This window comes from Colobus angolensis, unplaced genomic scaffold (genome assembly GCF_000951035.1).
Source record: "Colobus angolensis palliatus isolate OR3802 unplaced genomic scaffold, Cang.pa_1.0 Scaffold386, whole genome shotgun sequence".
Classification (NCBI taxonomy): Eukaryota; Metazoa; Chordata; class Mammalia; order Primates; family Cercopithecidae; genus Colobus; species Colobus angolensis.
In genome coordinates, this window is record NW_012117221.1 from 326,897 (window position 1) to 351,968 (window position 25,072).

The window sequence follows — 25,072 nt, forward strand, 5'->3', positions numbered from 1 at the left end:
GGCGCCTGTAGTCCCAGCTACTCGGGAGGCTGAGGCAGGAGAATGGCAACCCGAAAGGCAGAGCTTCCAGTGAGCTGAGATCCGGCCACTGCACTCCAGTTTGGGTGACAGAGCGAGACTCCGTCTCAAAAAAAAAGAAAAAGAAAAAAATAAATAAATAAAATGAAAGTAACTGGAAACTGCCAAAGATAGTTATCAGCAGATAATAAGATTTAATATGCATAAATACCTTTTTCTCTACAAAGCCTTATTTGACTACCCAAACCAAGTGATCATTCTGTCCTAACTCACAAGTAATGAATCAGATCTATCTTGAAAAAGTACACGACCAACCTCTCAGATTGTTCAGGCCACTACCCCTATTTAATGTGATCTTTCAAAAGATTTAATTGTATGTTGCTTACCTGTTTAAGCCTATTTACTGCTGCGAATAGCATTTCTATTTATGTTTTATCAAAACAAGAAGCAACCACCAGTAAAGACCCTAAAAAAAGAAAGCCACAAAGAAAGCTTCTTCCCTTACCTTGTGAGTTATCCATTCTCGTCCATACTGATACACATTGTTAGCCGCAGAATTCAGGGCTCTTTGAACTACCTGAGCCTCAGGAAGCCAACTAATGTAAAACAAAGAAAGAAAAGAATTTTAAAAAGTACACTTTCTGTGTAGTGTACCAGTAATGCTTTGAACTTGATATGCTTAATCCTAACAGACAGACTGTTGATCATTCATCAATACACAGATACTGAAGCATCATAAGCACGACTGCCAGACTTAACTGGCCTAAGTCTCTAACATTCAGGAAGTCCTTTCAATCTTTCCTTAGTTTTATTTATTTTATTTTATTATTTTATTTTGGAGACGGAGTTTCGCTCTTATTGCCCAGGCTGGAATGCAATGGCACGATTTCGGTTTAGTGCAACCCTGCAACTTCCACCTCCTGGGTTCAAGTGATTCTCCTGCCTCAGCCTCCCAAGTAGCTTAGATTATAGGCATGTCACCACACCTGGCTAATTTTGTATTTTAGTAGAGATAGGGTTTCATCATGTTAGTCAGGCTGGTCTCAAACTCCTGACCTCAAGTGATCCACCTCCCTCAGCCTCCCAAAGTGATGGGATTACAAGCGTGAGCCACGGCACCCGGCCTCAATGTTTCCTTAGCTTTTAGACTCACTTTTCCCACAACCTCCCTTTCATTCTACTCTGCCTGGTTTCTCTGTTCACATGTCCTGAGTCATCTGCCTTATTCAGCACCAAAGAAAGTGGTTCTGGGAGACTGGGATATTCAACATCTGGGACAGGGTTCTCAAAGTGTGGTCCACAAATCAGCAGCATCAAAACTTTTTGGAAATCTGTTAGAAATGAAAAATTTGGGGCCCAAACCCAGATCTACTGAAAAAGGAACACGACTGGGGCCCAGCAATCTGTACCTTAACAAGCCCTGCAGATGATACTGAAGCATGCTACAGTTTGAGAATCACTGATCTAAGGAAGTGAAGAAATCAAAAAGAATGAAGGAAATGAAGAAAGTGAATAATTATCCTCAACTTGGTTATCTGCTGAAGATCTTTTAAAGATAGAATTCCTGAACAGAGACAGAGTTCCAACTATGTAAGGAACCATAGTCCACAAGCTTTACTTGCTATGCAGTGAGACGTGGCCTCCTCACTCTCCTCTTGACTAAGCAGGCTGCACCATATACCTTAATCAGGAATCCTCTACACAACCCTAGTGTTTCCACAAGAGAAAATATGTTCACATATTCTCTAAATTATTCCTTTTAATAATATATGCTGGAGATGTTGACATTCACAAATTAAACAGTCCTCATTTCAACTATTCCAAAGTGAAGCCAAAAGGTGAAGGCAAGAAGAAGCTAGTCATTTACTTTCCTGAGGCCCCAAAATGACACATCCTACAAATCTAACATAAAAGGGTCAATTAGGTAAAGGCAAATGTACATCCTCAACTCACTGCAGCTTTATGTGCTGTGTATGAGAAAGATGGTCATAAAGAGAAAGTCAGTTGCCACTGACAGCCACAAAGTATGGGTGCCTAGGAAAGTGGTCTTTAACTAGAAAAAATAAGAGATCTTTGAATGAATTAAAAAGTAGACTATTAAATCAGTAGGTTTGAATCGTAAGTATTAACCAGTTTGCCCCACACTCCAAATAAAGTATCTGTGAAACTTCTTGGCAAATTCCTCAGTCCATTCAAGTATTTCTCAGCAAGGTCAGCACGCTGGTTCATGCCTGTAATCCCAGCACTTCGGGAGACCAAGGCGGGCGGATCACTTGAGGCCAGAAGTTTGAGACCAGCCTGGCCAACAAGGCAAAAAATACAAAAATACTAAAAAATACAAAAATTAGCTGGGCGTGGTTGCACACAACTGTAGTCCCAGCTGCTCAGGAGCCTGAGGCACAGGAATCACTTGAGCCCAGGAGGGAGAGGTTGCAGTGAGCCAAGATCACGCCACTACCCTCCAGCCTGGGCAAAAGAGCAAGACTGTCTCAAAAAAAAAAATTTCTCAGCAAGTCAAAATTTCAAAATTTTAGAGACACAAATATAATAATGTACAGTATAAGGATATAAACAGGAAATCTGGATCACTAAACTGAAATGTGATTTGGGAGAAATTAGGTAGCTTTACTCCTTTATAAATTCATCAGTGGCTTGAAGGGATTGCTAAATATTTTCAATTATATGGTAAACTCATAATTGACGTGATATTGATATACTGGTATTATATTGATATTATATATTATACTGATAACACTATCCTGTAGTGTTATTTACAAGTGTGAAGATGGGCAGGGCACAGTGGCTCACGCCTGTAATCCCAACACTTTGAGAGGCCAAGGCAGGTGGATCACCTGAGGTCAGTAGTTCATGACTAGCCTGGCCAACACAGTGAAACTCCATCTCTATTAAAAGTGAAAAAATTAGCCAGGTGTGGTGGTGTGCACCTATAGTCCCAGCTACTTGGGAGGCTGAGGCAGGACAATCGCTTGAACCCAGGAGGCAGAGATTGCAGTGAGCGGAGATCATGCCACTGCATTCCAGCTTGGGTGGCACAGCAAGACTCCATCTCAAGAAAAAAAAAAAAAAAAGTGTGAAGATTCATAGAGGTATCTGGACAGATCCTTAATGATTCACAAACATCTACCGGGCCTGGGAAACTGTCTTACTGGCCATTATGAAAACACTTTCCCAATGTACTCACACAGGTTTCCTAAGAGCAACAAATGAGAGGAGCTGTTCTGGGGACAAGGTAGAGGCACTGGCTCAGTTCCAGCCTCCCTCAGGAGACATGGGGCCAGAAACACAGGAGCCATCTTAGTTGGGTTGTACTCTGGCCTTATACACCTACAGGCCCTGAACTGAGCTCCTTCCTTGGAGATTCACTGCCTCAGCCTATCGCTAACTCCCCTACTCACTCAAGAGGGATTCCTCAGCAGAAACCAATGCCCTACAGTTTAGACTGGTCTGTCCTCACCTTCCTGGGTAAAGGTTAATCTCTATCACCTACGACCTACCCAGAGAACAACCCTGATTAAAAACAACTTAGTTTAGCCTACTGGGTTTCTCCCAAGTAAGCGAAGGGATAAGCGCAACTGAGAACCATTTCAGTACCATCTCCTAATGAGGGTCCTAAGACACATGAATCAGGCTTGAGACAAGTCAGGAGAAAGCAGAAAACGAGCTCTCAACTAACAGAACTGCCGAAGACAAGAATCAGGATGTGCATCAACCTCATTTTCTTTAGAGATCCACTAAGATGATCCTAATCTGTCTAATTTACCCACCAGCTTACGAGGCACATCCAGCAGAAGTCAAGGGACTACATGGGCCACATAAAACCACACCAAGTTGGAAGAAAGTACATCTGGACTTATTCTTAACTGTACCTTCTCCACTAGGAGTATCTACATGAATCCCCCACAAGGTCAACTGCCCTCCTCCTGACAGAATCCAGAGTACTGAGAGTTGGAGGAAACCATTATCATTATTTCATGCCAATCCCTACTATTTCCAATTCCATTCCCACTTATCTGCTGCAAAAGAATCAGATCTTCCATGAATCATCAAAGTCTAAGCAGCTTTAAAAAGCCTTCCTTTTGGGAGGTCGAGGCGGGTGGATCACTTGAGGTCAGGAGTTCATCACCAGCCTGGCCAACATATAAAACCCTCTAAAACACAAAAATTAGCTGGGCGTGGTGATGCGTGCGTGACTGTAATTCTGGCTACTTAGGAGGCATAAGAATCGCTTGAACCCGGGAGGTGAAGGTTGCATTGAGCCAAGATCACACCACTGCACTCCAACCTGGGTAAGAGTGAGACTTTGTGTCAAACCAAAAACAAAAACAAAAAAAACTTCCTAAATGGAACATTATTCAGCAACAAAAAGGAATAAACTTGATATATACAACATCTTGGATGAGCTTCAAGAGAATTATGCTAAGCAACAAAAAGCCAATCTCAAAAGCCTGCATACTGCATGAATGGATTTACGTATTACTCTCAAAATGATTTTATAGCTATGGAGAACTGATTAGTGGTTGCTAAGAGTTAGGGAAATCTTGAAGGAGAGGGTAGAGGGTGGGTGTGGCTGTTAAGGGGAAGAAGCCTGCAATGGAACAGTTCTGTACCGTGTTGATAGCTGACATAAAGCTACACATATGATGAAATCTGAAGTGTATTATAGCAACACCAATTTCCCGGTTTTATTGTACCACAGTTACGCAAGATGACAACACTGGAGGAGGTGGGGTGAAGAGTATATGGGTCTTCCCTGTATATATGGGTCTTTGCAATTCCCTGTGAATCTCTAATTATGACCTCAAAATTTCAAACAAAAGACAAAAAAAAAACCTTTCTTCTACTATCTGATCTGGGGCTGCTCAGATAGTGTGCCTTTGCTACAGTTGCAGAGAGAATGCTACTGCTATTCAAAACCAGTACAGAAGGGCTCTGCATTTACTTCCAGTACAGAAGAATGACCCAAAGAAAAGGAGCCCTCTGGATGTAAAGGCTGAGGCTGAGTCCTAGAGGACAACACTTGGAAGGTCTATCATCCCATGAAAGGCTCTATCCACTTGCCTAGATCCCAGATGGCTCCTTCCTAAAATCCCATACCTGATATATGTTGGTTCCTCCTTTTTCCCATCCTCCTTTTAAAATGTATTATATCCAAAGAGCCAGAGGACAGAAGACCTCACTTCTTACTTCAAAGATACATGGCCCCTAATTTCCCACCTTCCCCACTCCACTGAACTCACAGTATTTATATCCATACCCACTCTGACCTGCTTTCCCCAGCTGTTCCATTTGTGCCATGGATTCACCTCATGCTTCATCCTCAGAGAAATGCACTAAGAATTATCTCTCTCCTAATATTACAACCCCTTCCACTCTACCAGTTCTTTCCCTGGAGCATATAAACAAGGCTTCTCCATCTTAAAAAATTAAACAAAACTGCTCTATACCTCCCTCCCAGCTACGTTCCATAGGCAAACTTGGGAAAGAGAAGTCTATACTTGCTTTCTCTAATTCCTTGTTCCCAATAATTTCTCAACACACTGCAATCAAATGGGCCTCTGCTACACCAATTAAATGAACTGCTCTTGCAGTTGCTAAATCCAACTTCACTCTTAAAAATTTCTGCAGCAATTTGACATTGCTGACCACTACTACTTTCTCAAAATGTTCTCTTTCCTTGGTTTTCCTCTTACCTTTCTCATAGCCCATTCTCATTTTCCTTTGTCAACCTATTGTTTTTTGCTCACCCTTAAAGGCTTAAGATACCCACAGGGCGCACCTCCAGACATCCTCTCCATACCTTATATACATTCTTTCTTTATGCTGATGCTTCTCAAAACTCAAGATCCAACCCAGACCTCTCGTCTGATTCCTGGACTTACACAGCAACTGCCCATTTTTTTAACTTCACCCCACCTCTCCTGAACCTCATACCTACATAGTCAACAGCCTACTGGATGCCTCTACTTACAACAGTCACCTCAAACTCAACAGGTAAACAGGTGAATTAGTTTCCCTACCAAATCTGCTCTTCTATTTCCTATCTTGGTGAATCCATCATCACTCAGCAATTTCCAAAGCTAGAAACATGAGTCATGCTAGATATCTTCCTCTTATATCCAATTAATCACCAACTAACCCCTCAAGACCTTATAAATCTGTCCCTCCTGTTCACCTCCACTGAAACTGTCTACAGTTCAGGGCTTTGTCACTTCTTATCTGGTTTACTCTAGAAGCTTTTGTCTCAAAGGCTCACATCTTGTATACCTTCAATCTTTTCTCCACAAAGTAGCTGAAAAGCCTGTTCTAGAATGAAATCTGATGATTCTACTTCTCTTCTTGTATCCTTAATCAAAATAATAAACATATCTATCACTCCCCAAAATTTCCTTGCACCTGTATATATGTCCTCCCTAGAGCTCCACCCCAATCCACAGGCAACCATTAATCTTACTGTCACTACAGATTAGTCCGCATTTCCTAGAACTTTAAATAAATGAAATCGTACCATTCGGGTTTTTTGCACAAATTTTTTCACTCAGCATACTTCTTTGTTGTTTTTTTGAGACAGAATCTTACTCTATTGCCCAGGCTAGAGTGCAGTGGCACAGTCTTGGCTCACTGCAACCTCCATCTCCCAAGTTCAAATGATTCACGTGTGTCAGCCTCCCAAGTAGCTGGGATTACAGGTGTGTGCCACCACACCCAGTTCATTTTTGTACTTTTAGTAGGGACGGGGTTTCACCACATTGGCCACGCCAGTCTCAAACTCCTGACCTCAGGTAATCAGACCTCCTCAGCCTCCCAAAGTGCTGGGATTGCAGGCATGAGCCACCGCACCCGGCCAGCATATTTATTTTGAGAGTCATCCATGTTGGTATATGTATCATTAGTCCATTTTTTTCCCCAATGCTGAGTAATATTTCACTGCATAAATATACCACAATTTATATTTCAAAAGAAATACACTTCTTTTACGAAGATTCAAATAGGCCAGGTGCAGTGGCTCATGCCTATAATCGCGGCACTTTGGGAGGCTGAGGAGAGAAGATCACTTGAGCCCAGGAGTTCAAGACCAGCCTAGGAAACATGATGAAACTCCTACAAAAGATATAAAAATTAGCCGAGTATAGTGGCTCATGCCTGTAGTCCCAGCTACTCAGGAGACTCAAGTGCGAGGATTGATTGAGCCCAGGATATCAAGCCTGCAGTGAGACACGACTGCGCCACTGTACTCCAGCCTGGGTGACAGAGCAAGACCCTGTCTCAAAAAAAAAAAAAAAAATCAAGTATTATTCTAAATCAAGTTCAAGTAATATCCTAGGCAGGTTTTATAGAAAATAATAAAGTAGAGGCAAAGGAAAAAATCAAGTTAAATCTCAACTTATAAGCCTAAAACTGGCAGAATATTTCCTGACTTATGACTGTGTTGAGTTTAATAAAAGGCAGGTCATACAATGTGTCATCAAGTTGTTATGTGGATAACACAGCTCTGCTGAGCATCCCCCACAAAAACTGAAAATCCTTCTTCCCGAAGCCAAATTAAACATGTACACAGAGATCCTATAAAACAGAAGCTGGCAAATTTTTCTGTAAAGGACCAGAGAGTAAATATTTTAGGCTCTGCAGAATATAATACTCTCGGCCACAGCTTCTCAATTCTGTTTGTCCTTGAAACCTCAAAACAGCCGAAGAATATATGTAAACGAGTAGACACAGGTATGTTCCACTAAAACTTTATTTACAAAAGTGTTGGGAAAAAGGCTTGTGGGGTGCCATAAAAATATGGGACAATAAGTTGTGGAAAGCCACAATAGGCCTCTGAGGAGGAAAGCCTGCTAACTGCCATCATGTTCCCATACTCAGAGCGAGACCTGCTCTCTTCTCTGTCAACACTGTGTTCAAGGAGAAAGACACTCCTTTGAAATACTGGAATGTGGACAGACGTGCAGGTTCCTAGTTAAGCCCCACTAGCTACTCTCCAGTAAGTTAAAGATATGCTGTTTGAGCACAAAGGAGATTCATTTAAACTGCTATTGCTATAGATTACACTTACGACGTATTGCCTCCCTTTCACCGTTTCACCCTGAACATCTGCTTCTTAGATCTAAGTGACTATTAAATAGTGTGGAGACCAGAACTCGGTGCCTTTTGCAGCCTCCATTATACAACTGGCCCCCTGACTCCCACCTTTATGAACTCTTAACCTGTCTCTTCTCATTTCTTTGTCACCACCAGACTTCAGGTACCCTATGGGTGGTGTTGAGGCTGGTCCCCAACACAAAAGGAGGTGGCTGAATTTGGCCCTGGGCCATAGTTCACTTATCCTTCCTCAAAAATAATACAATATGGGAATACGTCAAGAATTATGGCCGGGCGCGGTGGCTCAAGCCTGTAATCCCAGCACTTTGGGAGGCCGAGACGGGTGGATCACCAGGTCAGGAGATCGAGATCATCCTGGCCTACACGGTGAACCCCCGTCTCTACTAAAAAATACAAAAAACTAGCCGGGCGAGATGGCGGGCACCTGTAGTCCCAGCTACTCGGGAGGCTGAGGCAGGAGAATGGCGTAAACCCGGGAGGCAGAGCTTGCAGTGAGCCGAGATTGCGCCACTGCACTCCAGCCTGGGCGACACAGTGAGACTCCGTCTCAAAAAAAAAAAAGAATTATAAAACTGGGCATGGTATACACCTGTAGTCCCAGCTACTCCAGAGGCTAAAGCAGGAGAACTGCTTGAGCCCAGGAGTTCAAGATCAGCCTGGACAACATGGTGAGACCTCATTTCTTAAAAATAAATAAATAAATAACATAAATTTAAAAATTATATAGAAAGTTGAGGAGTTGCAGCTTGCACGTTACAGTGGAAACTTTCCTTCAGTTGATCGGGAGCAGTGGTTATAAATGACTCTGCCACTGGGGGATTATTATCTCAAGTTCCTTACCCTTTGATCTTGTTTCCTCATGTGTAAAATGGGGATAATCTCTTCAATCTATCTCACACAGTCACTGTGAGGAATGAATGACATAAGATAGTGAAAGTGGCGGGGCGCGGTGGCTCACACCTGTAATCCTAGCACTTTGGGAGGCCAAGGTGGGCAGATCATGAGGTCAGGAGATCGAGACCATCTTGGCTAACATGGTGAAACCCCATCTCTACTAAAAATACAAAAAATTAGCCGGGCGTGGTGGCAGGCGCCTACAGTCCCAGCTACTTGGGAGGCTGAGGCAGGAGAATGGCGTGAACCCAGGAGATCGCGCCACTGCACTCCAGCTTGGACAACAGAGCAAGACTCTGTCTCAAAAAAAAAAAAAAAAAAAAAAAGATGAAAGTGCTTTGTAAATTATAAACATGCTGTAAACCTCAATTATAAAACATAAAGTATCATTTACCATAAATTTTACCTAAAATCCTGAGCACTTTCCTCCCACCCTCTGTATTATATGCCATTCTTCTGCAAAAATGACAATATTTGTCAAAGCTCTGGCAAACCCTATCTTTTATCTTCCAATGCAGCTGCATCAATGAAGGTCATTTCATACAAACAGATGCCGAAATTAGGTTATTCATCTCTCTTCTTTTTCAAAACAATATCCTTACTTTGCCCACTCAGGATGATTTGCTAGAGTTTCATTAATCAAATTACTTGTGACTTCAATCATGTGTACACTCTCTTGATGTACCTATATTATGGATAAAGAGAGAAAAGAATCTCAGTAAAAAAAAAACCCAATTTAACATTTATTTTTCTACTCTATTATTGGAACAATGCTTTAAGAGCCAAATAAATACACATCTTTGCTTTAATTAATTTAGAAACATGCACCTCAAAGTTACTATACATTATATCTAATGATGCACCCTATGGGAAATAAAAAGTACATGCTAGATCCCTGTTCAACAAATGACTTAAGAAAAAAATACATAGATATGTTCGAATACTTGACACATACATGTGCATACATTTCATTCACATTAATATATTGTATACATGTGTTTGTGTATCTATGTAAGCAATACCAGTACTTTGTGAGCTAACAGGTTCGTCATGTAGTATAAGACAAACAGGCAAATAAGGAACTAAGGGGTTTTTTTGGGTTTTTTTTCAGCCCGATTCTCGCTCTGTCATCCAGGCTGGCTGGAGTGCAGTGGCACGAACTCAGCTCACTGCAACCTCCACCTCCCAGGTTCAAGCGATTCCCATGCCTCAGCCTCCTGAGTAGCTGGGATTATAGGCACTCGCCACCATGCCTGTCTAATTTTGTATTTTTAGTAGAAACAAGGTTTTGCCATGTTGACCAGGCTGGTCTTGAACTCCTGACCTCAAGCAATCCACCCACCTTGGCCTCCCAAAGTGCTGGGATTACAGGTGTGAACCACCACACCCAGCTGCAACTAAATAAGGTTTCTGGGTAAAAAAAGCCAACAGAAGCTGCACCTCTGAATTTACCTTGCCCAATAACCAACAAAATGAGGGGGATAAAATGGGAATTAACCAGTTGAAAAAAATTTTTTTTCACCCAGGACATCCAAACAAGGAAAGAAACATAATCTGATACAATTTGGAACTCAGCCATCAGGTAAAGAAACAAAACATTTTGGAGTACAACAGAGAGGCGTAACAGCTCACTCCTAAACTGACCCATCACCCAGGAGCCACACAGGTGAGCTGACAAATATATTACAACTCACTGGTAACAGGGAGAAAAGAAGCCACATCCTTATCCTTTTCTGATGACAGAGGGAAAGAAAGTGTAATGAGGGAGAAAAGAACAAATCAGAGGAAAGAGATCAAAGTCCCCTACCCACACCCACCCCTCATCTCCGTCCCTTTCTGCAGTGAAAGTTCCACAGAATGCAAGGAATTGAGTGATACAGTACAAAGATTGATGGTATTTTTCCATGGGCATGGGTATGAGATTAACCAAGTAGCAAAATCACTAGGGCAAGTCACATACCAACCCAGAACAGACCAGAGTCTAGATATCCTAACAAAGATACATAGCCAGCTAAGCCATCAAGTGATACCACTTCCAATTTTATCAGGCCCCAGAAAAGTAGGAAGAACACAAAATACAAACTGTACCAAGAAGAGGAAAAGAAACTGATTTCAGACACAATGAAGAGATAATCAACTCAGGTGCAATGCCTAAAATACAGCCAGAATGAATAAGGCCTGACACGTTCTTGTGAGGACTTAGGCTAGCATTTTGTGGGATATGGAAAACGAGATGGCTGTAAACTAGGGGATATAATCTTACTTAGGTGTTTAAAGTAAGTTTGGACGCTGTGTTGAAAACACACTAAATGAGGCTAAGGAACAATTCAAGAAAGAACAGGGATAGCTTTGAGCAGGGCAGTAGCGGTACTGAAAAAGAAGTGATTGGATTTGAGAGCTATCTTACATTAACCAACTGTTGGATGTTAAACGGGTTTTACATTCCTGAAATAAACCTCACATAGATACATTTTCCTTTTTACATATTGCAGGCTTTAATCTGTTAACGTTTTGTTAAGAATTTTTGTGTCTATTTATAAGGGATATTGGTCTGCAGTTTCCCTTCTGTAAATGCCTTTGACTTTGGTTATCTGGGCAATACTAGCCTCATAAAATGAGCTGGCGTTACTTCTTTGCTAACTGAACAACATTGTGTAGAACAGGCAGTATTTCTTCACTACATGTTTGATAAAACTCAACAGTGAAACCATCTGGGCCTGAGTGTTTCTTGGTAGGAAGATTTTCAAACACTAATTCAATTTCTTGTCCTCATATTGGGCTACAATTTTTCTACTTCTTCTTCAGTCTGTTCCATTCCTTCTCTACAAGGAATTTCTCCATTTAATGTTATCAAACTTGTTGGCATAAAGTTGTTCACAATATTCCCTTATCTTTTTAAGATCCGTGAGATATGCAGAGATGTTTCCTCTTTTGTACTTGATATTGGTAATTTCTATCTTCTTTCCTTTTTTCTTCATCAGTCTGGCTAAAAATTTGTCAATTTTATTGGTGTTTTTCAAAGAACCAGCTTTTGAGTTAAAATGCTTGCTACTGTTTCTCCATTTCAAATTTCCTTGATCTGCCTTATTATTTCCTTCATTTACTTTGGATTAATTTGCTATTATTTGCTAGCTTCTGAAGGTGGAAACTTAGGTCACTGATTTTCCTTTTTCAAATATAAGCATTTAATGCCATAAATTTCCAACAATATACTGCTTCAGCTTCATCCCACAACTTTTGATACACAGCAGCTTTTCTTCCATTTTAAAATCTTCTAATTTCCTTCTAAATTTATTCGATTCACAGGTTTAGAAGTATGTTGCTTAATTTCTAAATATTTGGACATTTCCTAAATGTCTTTTTTTTTTTTTTGAGACGGAGTCTCGCTCTGTCACCCAGGCTGGAGTGCAGTGGCCGGATCTCAGCTCACTGCAAGCTCTGCCTCCCGGGTTTACACTGGGACTACAGGTGCCCGCCACCTCGCCCGGCTAGTTTTTTGTATTTTTTAGTAGAGACGGGGTTTCACTGTGTTAGCCAGGATGGTCTTGATCTCCTGACCTCGTGATCTGCCCGTCTCGGCCTCCCAAAGTGCTGGGATTACAGGCTTGAGCCACCGCGCCCGGCCCATTTCCTAAATTTCTATTACTGATTTCTAATTTTAATTGTGTCAGGAAATGCTTCATTTTTTTCTTTTTTTGTTTAAGACAGTGATCTCGCTCTGTCATTCAGCCTGGAGTGCACTGGTGCAATCACGGCTCACTGCAGCCTCCACCTCCCAGGCTCAAGCAATCTTCCCACCTCAACCTCCTAAGTAGCTGGGACTACAGGCATGTACCACGATGCCCACCTAATTTTTTAAACATAAGGGTCTCCTTATGTTGCCCAGGCTGGTCTCAAACTCCTGGGCTCAAGCAATCCTCCTGCCTCAGCCTCCCAGGTAGCTAACAGGTGTGTACCACTGTGCCTTGCCTAATACTTCCAAATGTATGGAACATATTGTTTATTCTGGTGAGTATCCCATGTTTTCTTGAAAAGAACGTAATTTCTAATTATTAATTAGGTCAAGTTGACTGCATTTTTTGGTGTGTGTTTTTTGTTTTTGCTTTCTTTTGAGACAAACTCTTGCCTGTCATCCAGAGTGAGGTGCAGTGACACGATCACAGCTCACTGCAGCCTCAACCTCCCGGGATCAAGCAATCCTCCCACCTCAGCCTCTCAAGTAGCTGGGACTATAGGCTTAAGCCACCAAGCCCAACTAATTTTTTCTATTCTTTATAGAGATGGGATTTTGTCATGTTGCCTAGGTTGGTCTTAAATCTCCTGGAGTCAAGGGATCCACCTGCCTCATCTTCCCAAAGTCCTGGGATTACAGGCATAAGCCACCACACCCAGCCGACTGACAGGATTTTAAAAGGCTTCTACATATCCTTATGATTTTCTAACTACTTAGTCCCTCAATTATTTCAAGGAGTATTGAATTCTGAACTATAATCATAGATTTATTTCTCCTCTTAATTCTGAATGTTTCATTTCATGTATTTTAGAGCTCTGCTGTTAGGAGCATATACATTTATAACCGTTATCTTATGGTAATATTAACTCTTATCCATATGAAAAGTCCTTAATTTGCCTCTAGTAGTATTTCTTTTTGACAATCTATTTTGTCTGATAATATATAATCAACTGCACGTATTTTCTGTGGACAGTTTGCAGTGTATGTTTTTTAATATTTTTACTATCAACCTTCCTGTGACTTTGAATTTAAAGTGTGTCTCTAACAGATACCAAAAGCAAGTTGGAACTTGTATTTTATATTCAGTCTGACAATCTCTGCTTTTTGACTGTTTAGTTGCTTCTCATGTAACCTAAATATTGTCATGACCAGGTTTAGGTCTGCCGTTTTGCTACTTGCTTTCTATTTGTCCCATCTCTATTGGTCCTCTGTTCTTCCTGCACTGCCTTTTGTGTTCAACAAATTTTAGTATACCATTTTAGTTCCCCTAATCCTTAGGCTATTTATTGCCTGCTGTTTAACTTATCTAAATCTTATCTCAGCTTTTATCACAACCTACTTCCAGTTAATATTGATTTATATCCAGGCAAATATTTTAAGAACTTCACACCAGTACAGTTCCACTTTCCAGCCCTCTTCTTTGTGCTATGGTTTTATATATGCATAACTCATCTATATATGTTATAAAGGCCACAAGAGTGTTTCTATTTTTCTTTAAATAGTCATATTCGTTTAAATAAATTAAAAGAAGACAGGGGAAAATATAACCCACATATTTTCCAAGTGCTTTCATTCCTTTCTTTGGATCCAGATTATTTATGGAGTCATTTATCTTCACCCCGAAGGAATTCTGTTAGCTTTCCATATAAGTGCAGGTCTGCTATCAAAAAATTCAGTATCTGTTTATCTAGAAATGTTTTCATTTTGCCTTTACTTTGAAAGAACAGTTTCACTGACTATAAAAGTATTGTTTGACAGAGATTTCTCTCCATGACTTTAAATATGTTACTCCAATGTCTTTTAGTCTTTGCTGTTTATTAAGAGAATTAAGTCACTAAATGTATTGTTCCCCTGTTTGTGATGTGTAATTTTTCTCTTGCTTCCTTCCAGATTTTCTTTTTATCTTTGTCTTTCAGCAGTTTGACTATGATGTAGCTAGGTATGGTTTTGTGTTTGCATATGCTTATTATACTGAAGGTTTGTTGAACTTCTTGGATCTGTTAATGTTTTTCACCAAACATGGGAAATTTTTTGGCAATATCTCTTCAAATAATTTTTTCTACCTTTTTCTCTTCCTCTGCTCATCTTCTGGGATGCCTATTACATGTCTGCTAGAACGTTTGATATCGCCCCACAGGTGTCTGAGGCTCTGCTCATCTCCAATTGGACCTGACACCAAAAGCACAGGCAAAGGCAAAAACCGACAAATGAAGCTACACTAAACCTAAACACATCTGTGCATCAAAGAACACTTCCTTCAAGAAAAGCTGCAGGTTTTGCTGCCCATGTGAGAATGCCGCCTGTTTTTACCTATAAAGAAAAGGTATCTGTTTTTACTAGCTACAATAGCAGCTTTTCATCAATGAAAGATCTCCTGGTTGCCTACCTGGTCATTTTCTAATGCTTTTAAATGGTGTCGTTAATAATTTCATGCTGTTTTATTCTTGATTTCTGTGGAAAGGAATTACCTGACATCCTCAACCTGCTATTATCCCAGGACATATTAGTAAAGAGGAGCCAAAAAGGATTTTCTGGCAAACTAGATGTGGATACAAAACAAAGACAGTAGTCAAAGATGATCCTGAGACTTTTCATTTGAGCAAGCAGAAGAATGGAGTTGTCACTACAGACTATGAGAAGAACAGACAAGTGGAGGAAGGTCTGGAATTCAGTCTCTGACACGTTACATTTGAGATGTCTATTAAACATTCAAGTAGATATTGTCATGAATGTTTCACAGAATGACAGCTTTCTTGGCCAGGAGAATGAATTAGATAACCAGTAAGGTTCCCTCAAAAGCTCAGTTTGGATGAATTCTACACCCAGAAAGAAATGGTTCAGTAATACTTGTTATCAAAGTTCAGAGAAGCAAAAGCTCACTGAAGCAGGGGATGAACAAAGAAAAAAGACTTAAAAGATAAAACTGAGATGGCCAGGCAAAAGATGCTATGCAAAGGGACAAAGAAGGAAAAGTAGAATAGAAGTGTAGGAGACAGGAGAAAGGGAAATGAAAGACCACACTAATGAAAGCTTTCTCTAACGAAGAACTGGAATGTAAGATTACACAGTAGCAGGCTTAAGCAAAATATGACAAAAACAAAGCCTCTAAATAAGTCTGCACAGTATATATACAAGACTATACATAATTAATACCCAAAGAACAGACAGGAACTATACATAGACTGAAACAGAAGTACAAGAAGAGGAGGCTTTCAGAAGCAAATGATAAGATAGCTTGAGGGTGTACTGAAGCTGACACTAAGAATAGGACTTCCAAGCGGAGATGCCACTTAAGAAATAATGCAGTTCTTTAGCAAACTGGTTAATTAGATTATCAATTATAGTTACCAGCCGGTCTCTATGGGACTAAAGGAATAACAAAAAATTTGGATCCATGATTTCACATAAGCTTCACCAATTCCTTGAAAACAACATACCAAAATCTGGGTTGTGGAGTTTGATACGGTTCAGATAAAATAAAGATTAAAAGGTACTATAAAAGTGGGAGGAAAAAAACTTGTCAGACTTGATAAGCCTAAAAAAAAAAGTAAGAGGTATCACTATAAAGATAACATTTTAGGTGTGCTTTACAGAATAATTTTCTTTGATGAGATAGAAATGGGGAAAGGAACTGTAAGCCGGAAGGACCTGGGAAGTGAGAAATAAAGGTGCTATGGTATATATCAGAAGAAGGATCAATGAGACAAGGATGGAATGTGCTAATCAGCAAATTCTGATCTAGTGAATTCTGACCTAGAATTTGCTAATCAGCAAATTCTAATCTAACCAGATTAGAATTCATGAGACCAGATCCTAATTCTCCTATTAAAAAAAAAAAAAAAAGAAAGCACCACTTGTTCTTCATTATCTCATTTTTTTCATTTGTATTTCCTCCCACAGGTTTTGATAAAATAAAAATGCATGTAAAAGAGGTCTGAAAAGAAAAATACTAGGCAAATTCATGGCAAAATTAGTAATATACAAATCATAAATCATTTAGCTAGTGTACATACTTGTAAGTCAAGTTAACATTTTTCCATGCTGCTTCTGCTAGCTTTTTATCCAGACTACAATTCTAACAATTAAGGGTTTATTAATGAGAATAATAATTATTGTACTCTACCTTTGCAGTCAGGAGTAGGGCTAAAAGAAGAGTTCCTATCACTAACAAAAATATGATGAAAATGCTAATTATTTTATCTAACATCTTCTCCAACCAGATGATCATCTGCACAAAAATGAAAAAGAGAATTACTTATCTTTAAAGTAGAACTTTAAAAATACATATACTCAATTATCATAAAGACAAAACAGGATCTTCAGCATGGCAAAGCAAATTATGGCATAATAATTAAAGCAATAAAAGCTTTAAGCGACTTTAAAAACTTCACAGTACTCATTACTGCTGTTATATAGTTTATTACTGTCATAGCTAAGAAAAAGGCAGTCAATTTCAACATAACCTATATCTATGTTCAAATTCTCAAACTGTAGGATATCTATGTTTCAAATTGTAATTTATAACCTGGTAAGGATTCTAAACAAAATATTGACAATCCATTAGCTGACCTAAAATCTCATGAAGCTGTATCATCAGTTTAACAAATATGCACGACTGTAGCAAAAGTATGCCTCTTATAATACAGGCATGGCCTAAAAAATACAGATAAAATTGGCGCAAATTAAAAGAGGAGTTGCATATTCAAAATATTTTTTCCATTTGATATCATTAGAATTACAAAAGCAGTAATAAAGAAAATCGAATGTTAAGGCAATGATAAATAACAAAGATAACAGTTGCCCAAGGAGCTAGGGGTTGGGAGGTGAATGCACAATCAAGGAGGGGCACAAAACAGGCTTCAGGTTAATTTGTTTTACTAAGGGGGGAGTCGCCGATAGATAAATGGGTATTCTTTACATCTTTTTATGTTTGAAATATTTCATAATACATAATAAAATGCTTTTCAAAATCTGATATTCTACTTAAGTTTCTATTATTCTGAAAACATAAGCTTTATGACATGATTGTAATTGATATAATCAATATAGTAGCTGTTCCTTAATCAATAATTAAAATTGTGCTTTCCCTAAATGCTATCTGACATTGTCTTGCTATAACTTCCCTCATCTTTCACAACCACAAATAATCCTACATTTTAAACAACTTGTGTTTTCAGAATATATACTTGATAGATTGCTAGAATTCCTTTCATGCAAAGCTGCCATCTAACATCTCAAAACTACATTTAACTAGATTAATAACTGCTGAAACACCACAATGCACCGCTCAACCCCAACGTGAGCAACAGCATTGCTAAATAAGTTATTCTTAATTTAGATCTGATTTATGCTCTCCAAACAGTGAATTAAACATCCAAAAGCAAAGAATGTTGGTTGAAAAAACAACATGACTTCTGCAATATTTACTTTCACTCGACATTTATAAGCTTGTGCCCCCCTTATCTGTTTTTCATCAAGGACACTGTCACTAAGAGATCAACGCTAAAGTGAACTCAAAGATAAAAAGTTAATCTTTAATCTTGACAATTATGGCTTCAAACAGAAGAGTTAATTTTCAGTGCATGCTACCAAAGCATCAAAGACAATGCAGACTAAAAAAAAGGAATAATAGGTTTCTAAGATATGGAAGGTCAGATGTCATATTCCGAAGTTAAACTCTAAAATCAATGAAACTGAAAACTTTCACAATTAGAAACCAACTGAAAAACTAGTTTCCGAGGCAGCTTCCTGAGGAAAGAGCTAGGTTTGTATCACTCCTCTTTGTATCTCCAAAATCTAAGTGCTTAGCATGTGGTAAGCATTCAATTACTACGTGTTTGAATAAGCAAGCATAAATAAAGTAATTTCAAAATTAAGACTATATTTTTAACCACAAATTACTATTTCTGAAAATAATGTAGGAGCCTCTATTTTTTTCACAAAAGTCATATCCTGAAATGTATTTTTAAATGTAAATGATATTCTATTTAGAAACATGTTTGAGTATTTTTAACATGTAAAACGTAAAATATTCAAAAACATATTATGTACATTGACATTACAATATCAAATTTTTTAGTTTTAAGTTAGAGTAAAATTTTTCTAACACAAGCCATAAAGGTAGAAAAAAATTCACAGTCACCTAAATAAAAATGTATATCCAAGGGATGACAGTGAGGGTTGGATGTTTCATTAAAATTTAAAATAAACAAAATTATTTAAGATGCTCAAAAAAGAAGCTAAGAAGTTGTTTTCATCACATGTGGCCAGTTAAGTTAGCTGAGAACAGGACAAGAAGGGAGACAGTAAGAGAGAGGAAAGTGGGAAAGAGAAACAAAGACTAAGACTTATTCAAGAATAAAAGGAAACAGAGAAAGTCAAGAGGAAAAAAAATGGGGATGGGGGGAGTTGGTACATAAAACTAAGGACCAAAAGAGGAAAAAAAGCAAAGAGGATAAAAAACTTAGGAGGAAAAGATGAACGAACTCCCTGAAAGACTGAATAGTACAAGACTCACAAAGAAACAGCAACTCGGAGAGAGGAAGAGAAACATAAAGAGAGGAAGCAATGGAGAAGGGGACCAAAGGCCAGAGGTGCTATCTCATGAGACTGATCCTGTCCCATGTCCTGCTTTGGGCAAAGGAAACCAATCCACCTGCCCTCGCATGGAAATTACCAAGTCTCTAAATGTTCCCAATCTTTCCATGCTGAAAGACTGATAAGTGACTTTAATTTTTAAAGTTTATTTTTCAAAAAGAGAAGAGAAATAATTTTAAAATGACATTCTGAATGTTTCAAATTAGCATGAAGGGCATGCGTTTTTTTAAATTTAGAGATGTCAGTAAATTTATAGTTACACCAAAAGGTACTCTAAAACTTTTACACTAACTGCCCTTATTTATCAAGCTATTAAGAGAGTATTCCACTACTGAGTTTTTCTTCTCTTTCATTATTCTGGGCCTACAGATTTTTCATTTTGCTTTGTTTTTAAACAAAATTCCACTTAAGTTTTAGTGCAAATAATCAATACTAAGAAATAAAACAAGGCCAAGTGCAGTGGCTCACGCCTATAATCCTAACACTTTGGGAGGCTGAGGCAGGCTGATCACTTGAGCTAAGGAGTTCAAGACCAGCCTGGGCAACATAGCAAAACCCCGTCTCTACTAAAAATATCAAAAAAAACACCAAAAAACAAAACAAAAAAAAACACCAGGCATGGTGGTGCACACCTGTGGTCCCAGCTACTTAGGAGGCTGACATGGGAAGACTGCTTGAGCCTGGGAGGTGGAGGTTGTAGTGAGTCAAGATCACGTCACTGCACTCCAGCCTGGGTGACACAGAGAGATCCTGTCTCAAATTTAAAAACAAAAAAACAAAAAAGGAAAAGAAATAAAACAAATAACTCTGGGTTACATTTCAATTAACCTATGTGTGCTCTCTCACCCTCTCTTCTCTCGACTTGGTTACCTAATTCACTCCACTTGAAATTTCTACATACCAAAATTACCCAGTGCTGCAATTTTCTGACTTTGAGATGTGATGTAATATAATAAAATAGTTCTCAACTTATGTATGTCTTTTCTTGGAATATACTCACTCAAAATCTCAAGCAGTTACTCTATCTTTATACCAATGCTTTACTATGTTACATGGAATCATCAAAGGAAAGAAAGAAGGTACTTGATCTTAGAGATCTTTGAAAATTAACTCAATGATTCAGTTATGAATTAAGCTTATAAATTAGGTAACCTAGCTCATTTAGTCCACTGAAGGTTAAATCAAATTTAATCTAATGAATTTAGTTCTCCTTTCCCCATCTCGAGTGCAATTTCATTTCAATATAACACAAATTGAAGAAAAGTACAAAACCACCTACTTTGATCGCTTGAGCCCAGGAGTTCACAGTTGCAGTGAGCTTTCATCGTGCCACTGCACTCCAGCCTGAGCAACAGAGCAAGACCCTGTCTCTAAAAGACAATTAAAACAAATAAAAATTTTTTAGAAACCACCTTCTTTGGTCAAAATTTTAAAAGGTGACTTATATTTGCACATCATTTGCCAAGGATTGAACTCGCTTACCCATACTGGTTTTTTAGGGAATGGAGATATATATACAACCATGTGAGACTGTGGGAGTGTTTATTTTACACAATGCTTCTTTTCAACCCAAGTTTAAAACTTTAGGCATTGTCAAAAGTCTCCCCTCTCCTCCATTTCAACAGAAAAAAATGAAATCCTAACCCATCCAAAAGTCTCATTTTGATCTATTTTCAAGAAGTACCACATCTTTCTTAAGGCCTGATATAATATTTCCACAAAAGACATATATATATACATATATATATATGTATATATATATGTATGTGTATATATATATGTATATATGTAGTTTTATTATGTTTAAACACAACATATATAAATCATGTCATCTCTTACTATCTGTCCTAGAGATTCATTGAAATTATTATTATTTTTTTAAGAAACAGGGTCTTGCTGTCACCCAGGCTGGAGTGCAATGGCGCAATTATTGGTCACTACAACCTTGAATTCCTGGGCTCAAACAATCCTCCTGCCTCAGTCTCCTGGGTAGTTAGGACTATAAGTGTGTGCCACTATGCCTGGCTATTTGATTCATTAAAATTAATTTAAACATTACAATATGTGGACTATATGTCAAGGTAGAACATTCCTAATATATCTGGATTAGCCTTTACTGAAGTTATTAAAACTGAATTATAATGCCATGCCAATCATGTGAAGTATTTACCACAGATACAACCTCATACCTTGGAGAAAACACAAAATTCGATGTCACAGGTCATGACTACAATCTGTTTTAAGTTAAAAATAAATTTTGAAATACTAGTTATTTAAAAAAAAGACAATATATAAAATTATCTGCCAAGGAAACCATACAAATAATTCACAGATTTGTCTTTTTTAAAAATTCCTGTGTCTTTTATAGAAAAAGTAGCAAACAGAGAGTTCTCTCTTGCCCTTACAATAACTATTGCCTAATGTGTTTTCACACATCAAAGGAGACTAGAATGTCAGGCTGAACCACATTTACATAACTGAAAAGGAATGAAAATCATTTACAGTGCACAAAAGGACTAGGAGACAGAACTTCTTACACTTGAGCAAGGAGATACCATCCATATCATAGACAGCCTTTGCTGAGTTTTTAGCAAATTATATTGTGATAGTATTCATGCTTCACGACCTTCCATAGCTTATAATTAAAACTTGAAAACAAAAACTTAGTTTGACACATGGACAGAAACAGAGTGAGAAAGGCGATACGGGGGCATTACAGAATTCAATAGTAAAAACCAACATCTGGGTGTTCATTTACCTTCTTATTTAGCCAGTGCCAGAGCTTGAGGATAGTGGGTAAGGTGCGAAAGAGAAGATAAGAACAGTGGAATATCATTAGAGAATGCAATCACAGTATGAAAAGAAAAGAAAAGGAAAGCATGAGAAGGTGACTGTCCCACACAAAGGAAAAACTAGGGATGGAAAATCTAGCACAACAAAGTTTTAAAATCAAGAGAATGTAGTATTCCTTTAAGATATATAATGATTGAAATGATAACCACATCTTTGTTGGGAATCCAACAATTAAAAACACATAAAATAACCTGCATGCCCGTAGGCTTAGTGTCTCCATGCCTTTGCACTGCTCCGTCTGCTTGCCCTTCTGGTCATGTCTACCTACGAAACTCCCACCTGTGCTTCAAAACTTGCTCCAGAATCATTTCCTCTGCTGCCCTTCCCTTTCTCATGACTCTATTAACAGTGAGTCATTTCTTGCTCAGTGCTGCCACTGTATCCTGTACACACTTTTCCTACACAAATTCCTAATACTTACATAGAGCTTACTGTGTACCAGGCAATGATCTAGGGATTTTACATATATTACCTCATTTAACCCTTACCACCACTCTAGGAGGTAGGTTCTATTGTACCTATTTTACTGGTATGGAAACCAACGCACAGAAAGGTTAGGAAACTTTATGGATTCATAGTCCATGCTCTTTAACCACTAAGGCTCCAAATCTAACCACCATCTCTGAATTTTTATGAATTGCTGTCTTTCCCCAATAAACAAGGCTTCTGTATCTGGTTTTCCATGATTCATCTGATTTTACATAGGACTTAATACAGTATCTGACACATGGGAATTACTCCAAAAATATTCACTAAACTGAGCCACTGCCTAGCTACATAATTTTAGGCAAATCGCTTAACCTCTCTGGATTTCAATTTGGTCCTAATATAATAAAGGAATTGAATCAGAAGATCCATTTCTCCCATTTTTATGAGGAAAAAAAAATTACACAAGCTTTATTTAAAGTAAACCCATCTTATCCTTGTGTAAACCATAATTTTAAACGTTAAACTTTCATCATAGAATTAGATATTAAACGTGTTATCAACAGTTACAATATAAACACATGGAATGGAAGTTACAATATAAACACATGAAATATATTAACTCCATTAAGACAGCCCAAGTCCTTAAAATACAATACCTTGCTATCAACTTTTAACAAGAATTTTCCAAGCCCGACAATGGGCCAAGGCGCGAGAGCTCCCTGCCGCTCCTTCAGGAAGCTTTCTGTAACACCCCACCATACATGGTAGTGTTTCTCCAGGAAGTCCACAACTCCAAAGTGAATGACAAGCTTTTTGAGTATCCAGACTAAAAAAAGGTAAAAAATACAAATATAAACAAAATATAGATTAACAAGTTGTAACATGAAAAGGTTCCTTAATTTCACATGACCTTTCTAAAATAGCAAAGCTAGTATTAAAAAGAAGATCAATGTTAAAAAGCAGGGTGGGACTCAAACTATTCCACACAGATGGAACTGGACGAAGTAACTTTTCAAACCATCCCCAACTGCCTATATATTATCTTCTTCATGAAGTCTGAATCCTTGAAGAGTCTGGGATTATGTTATGGCCCATATAAACATAAGATACTCTTATCGTGAAGATTTCAGTGACTGTAATTCTGGCCCCTCACATATTTTCCCCCTTCCTGAGTAAAGAATACAAAACCCTGACATTTCCTCATCTCCTTGGCTTTTACAGTTGCTCGTCAAATTTTCTTGTTTTCCTTAGTTGCTCGGCTGCGACAAATGGCCCAAGGCTGTGCACTGCAAGTTCAGTGGGGACCACTCTCAGACCACACCATCTCCTCCTGGAGTTGGGCAGTGAAGTGGCCTTCAAGCAGAGGTTAAGCTTCCTGTTAGAAGCCAATGAAGAAGGTGGTAGGGCCAGAAGGAAGTGTTACTCAACTGTGAGGCTTGCCTTGAAGTTTGGACCCTGGATCTCAATCAGTATATAATTTCCCTAACTCTAGAGATTTGTGTTCTTGTACGCTGGCCTTGTAACCTAAAGGTTCACAATTTGCTGTTTTGAACCATGAGCTCAGTGTTACACACAAGTTCAACAATTCCTTTATTACCATTTTTAAATCCCTAAAAAAGTCCTAGAAGAGCTCCTATAGTTTCACTAAGTCCAGGTAATTACAAGCTGTAGAACAGCTTTTAGGGGCCACCTTATTCACAGCCTGCTCTCCCAAGATCATGTCAAATTCCTATGGTGACCAGAAGATTAAGCTACGACTAAGAGAAATGAAATTCCTACTAACAAACTTTAAGGAAAAGAGAGTTGCAACAGCATCTGACACAGTTTGCCAGCATAGTAAAATCACCTGGAAAAAAACAAAGTATGGAACAATCTAGAAGAGCAAGTTAAACTGCTCCACTCAGTTTAACAGGAAGCATGGCGATGGTATCTGCTCTCTGACTTGCTTAATTAAAGCTGTATCTTGTTCGAACTGCCTAACAGAAGTTGTTTGAGGACACAAGAAGCAGATACAGGCCGGGCACGGTGGCTCACACCTGTAGTCCCAGCACTTTGGGAAGCCAAGGTAGGAGGATTGCTTGAGTCCAAGAGTTTGAGACCAGCCTGGACAACATGGCAAACTACAAAAAATACAAAAAAAACAGCCAGTGGTGGCCAGGCGCAGTGGCTCACACCTGTAATTCCAGCACTTTGGGAGGCTGAGGTGGGCGGATCACAAAGTCAGGAGATCGAGACCATCCTGGCTAACACAGTGAAACTTCGTCTCTACTAAAAATACAAAAAATTAGCCAGGCGTGGTGGTGGGCGCCTCTAGTCCCAGCTACTCAGGAGGCTGAGGCAGGAGAATGGCATGAACCTGGGAGGCGGAGCTTGCAGTAAGTCGAGATCACATCACTGCACTCCTACTTGGGCAACAGAGCAAGACTC

General features: G+C 38.9%; 1 protein-coding gene across 1 annotated transcript in view; it reads right to left on the reverse strand.

The window, feature by feature from the left end:
* TMEM245 (transmembrane protein 245) overlaps positions 1-25,072 on the reverse strand; it is a 109,545-nt gene that overhangs the window by 46,823 nt on the left and 37,650 nt on the right. Inside the window, exons 7-11 of the mRNA XM_011954613.1 lie at positions 23,302-23,471; positions 22,122-22,145; positions 16,890-16,994; positions 9,636-9,718; positions 524-614 (exon numbers count right to left, since the gene is read on the reverse strand). Coding sequence (XP_011810003.1) covers positions 524-614; positions 9,636-9,718; positions 16,890-16,994; positions 22,122-22,145; positions 23,302-23,471 — 473 coding nt within the window. The remainder of the gene's footprint in view (positions 1-523; positions 615-9,635; positions 9,719-16,889; positions 16,995-22,121; positions 22,146-23,301; positions 23,472-25,072) is intronic.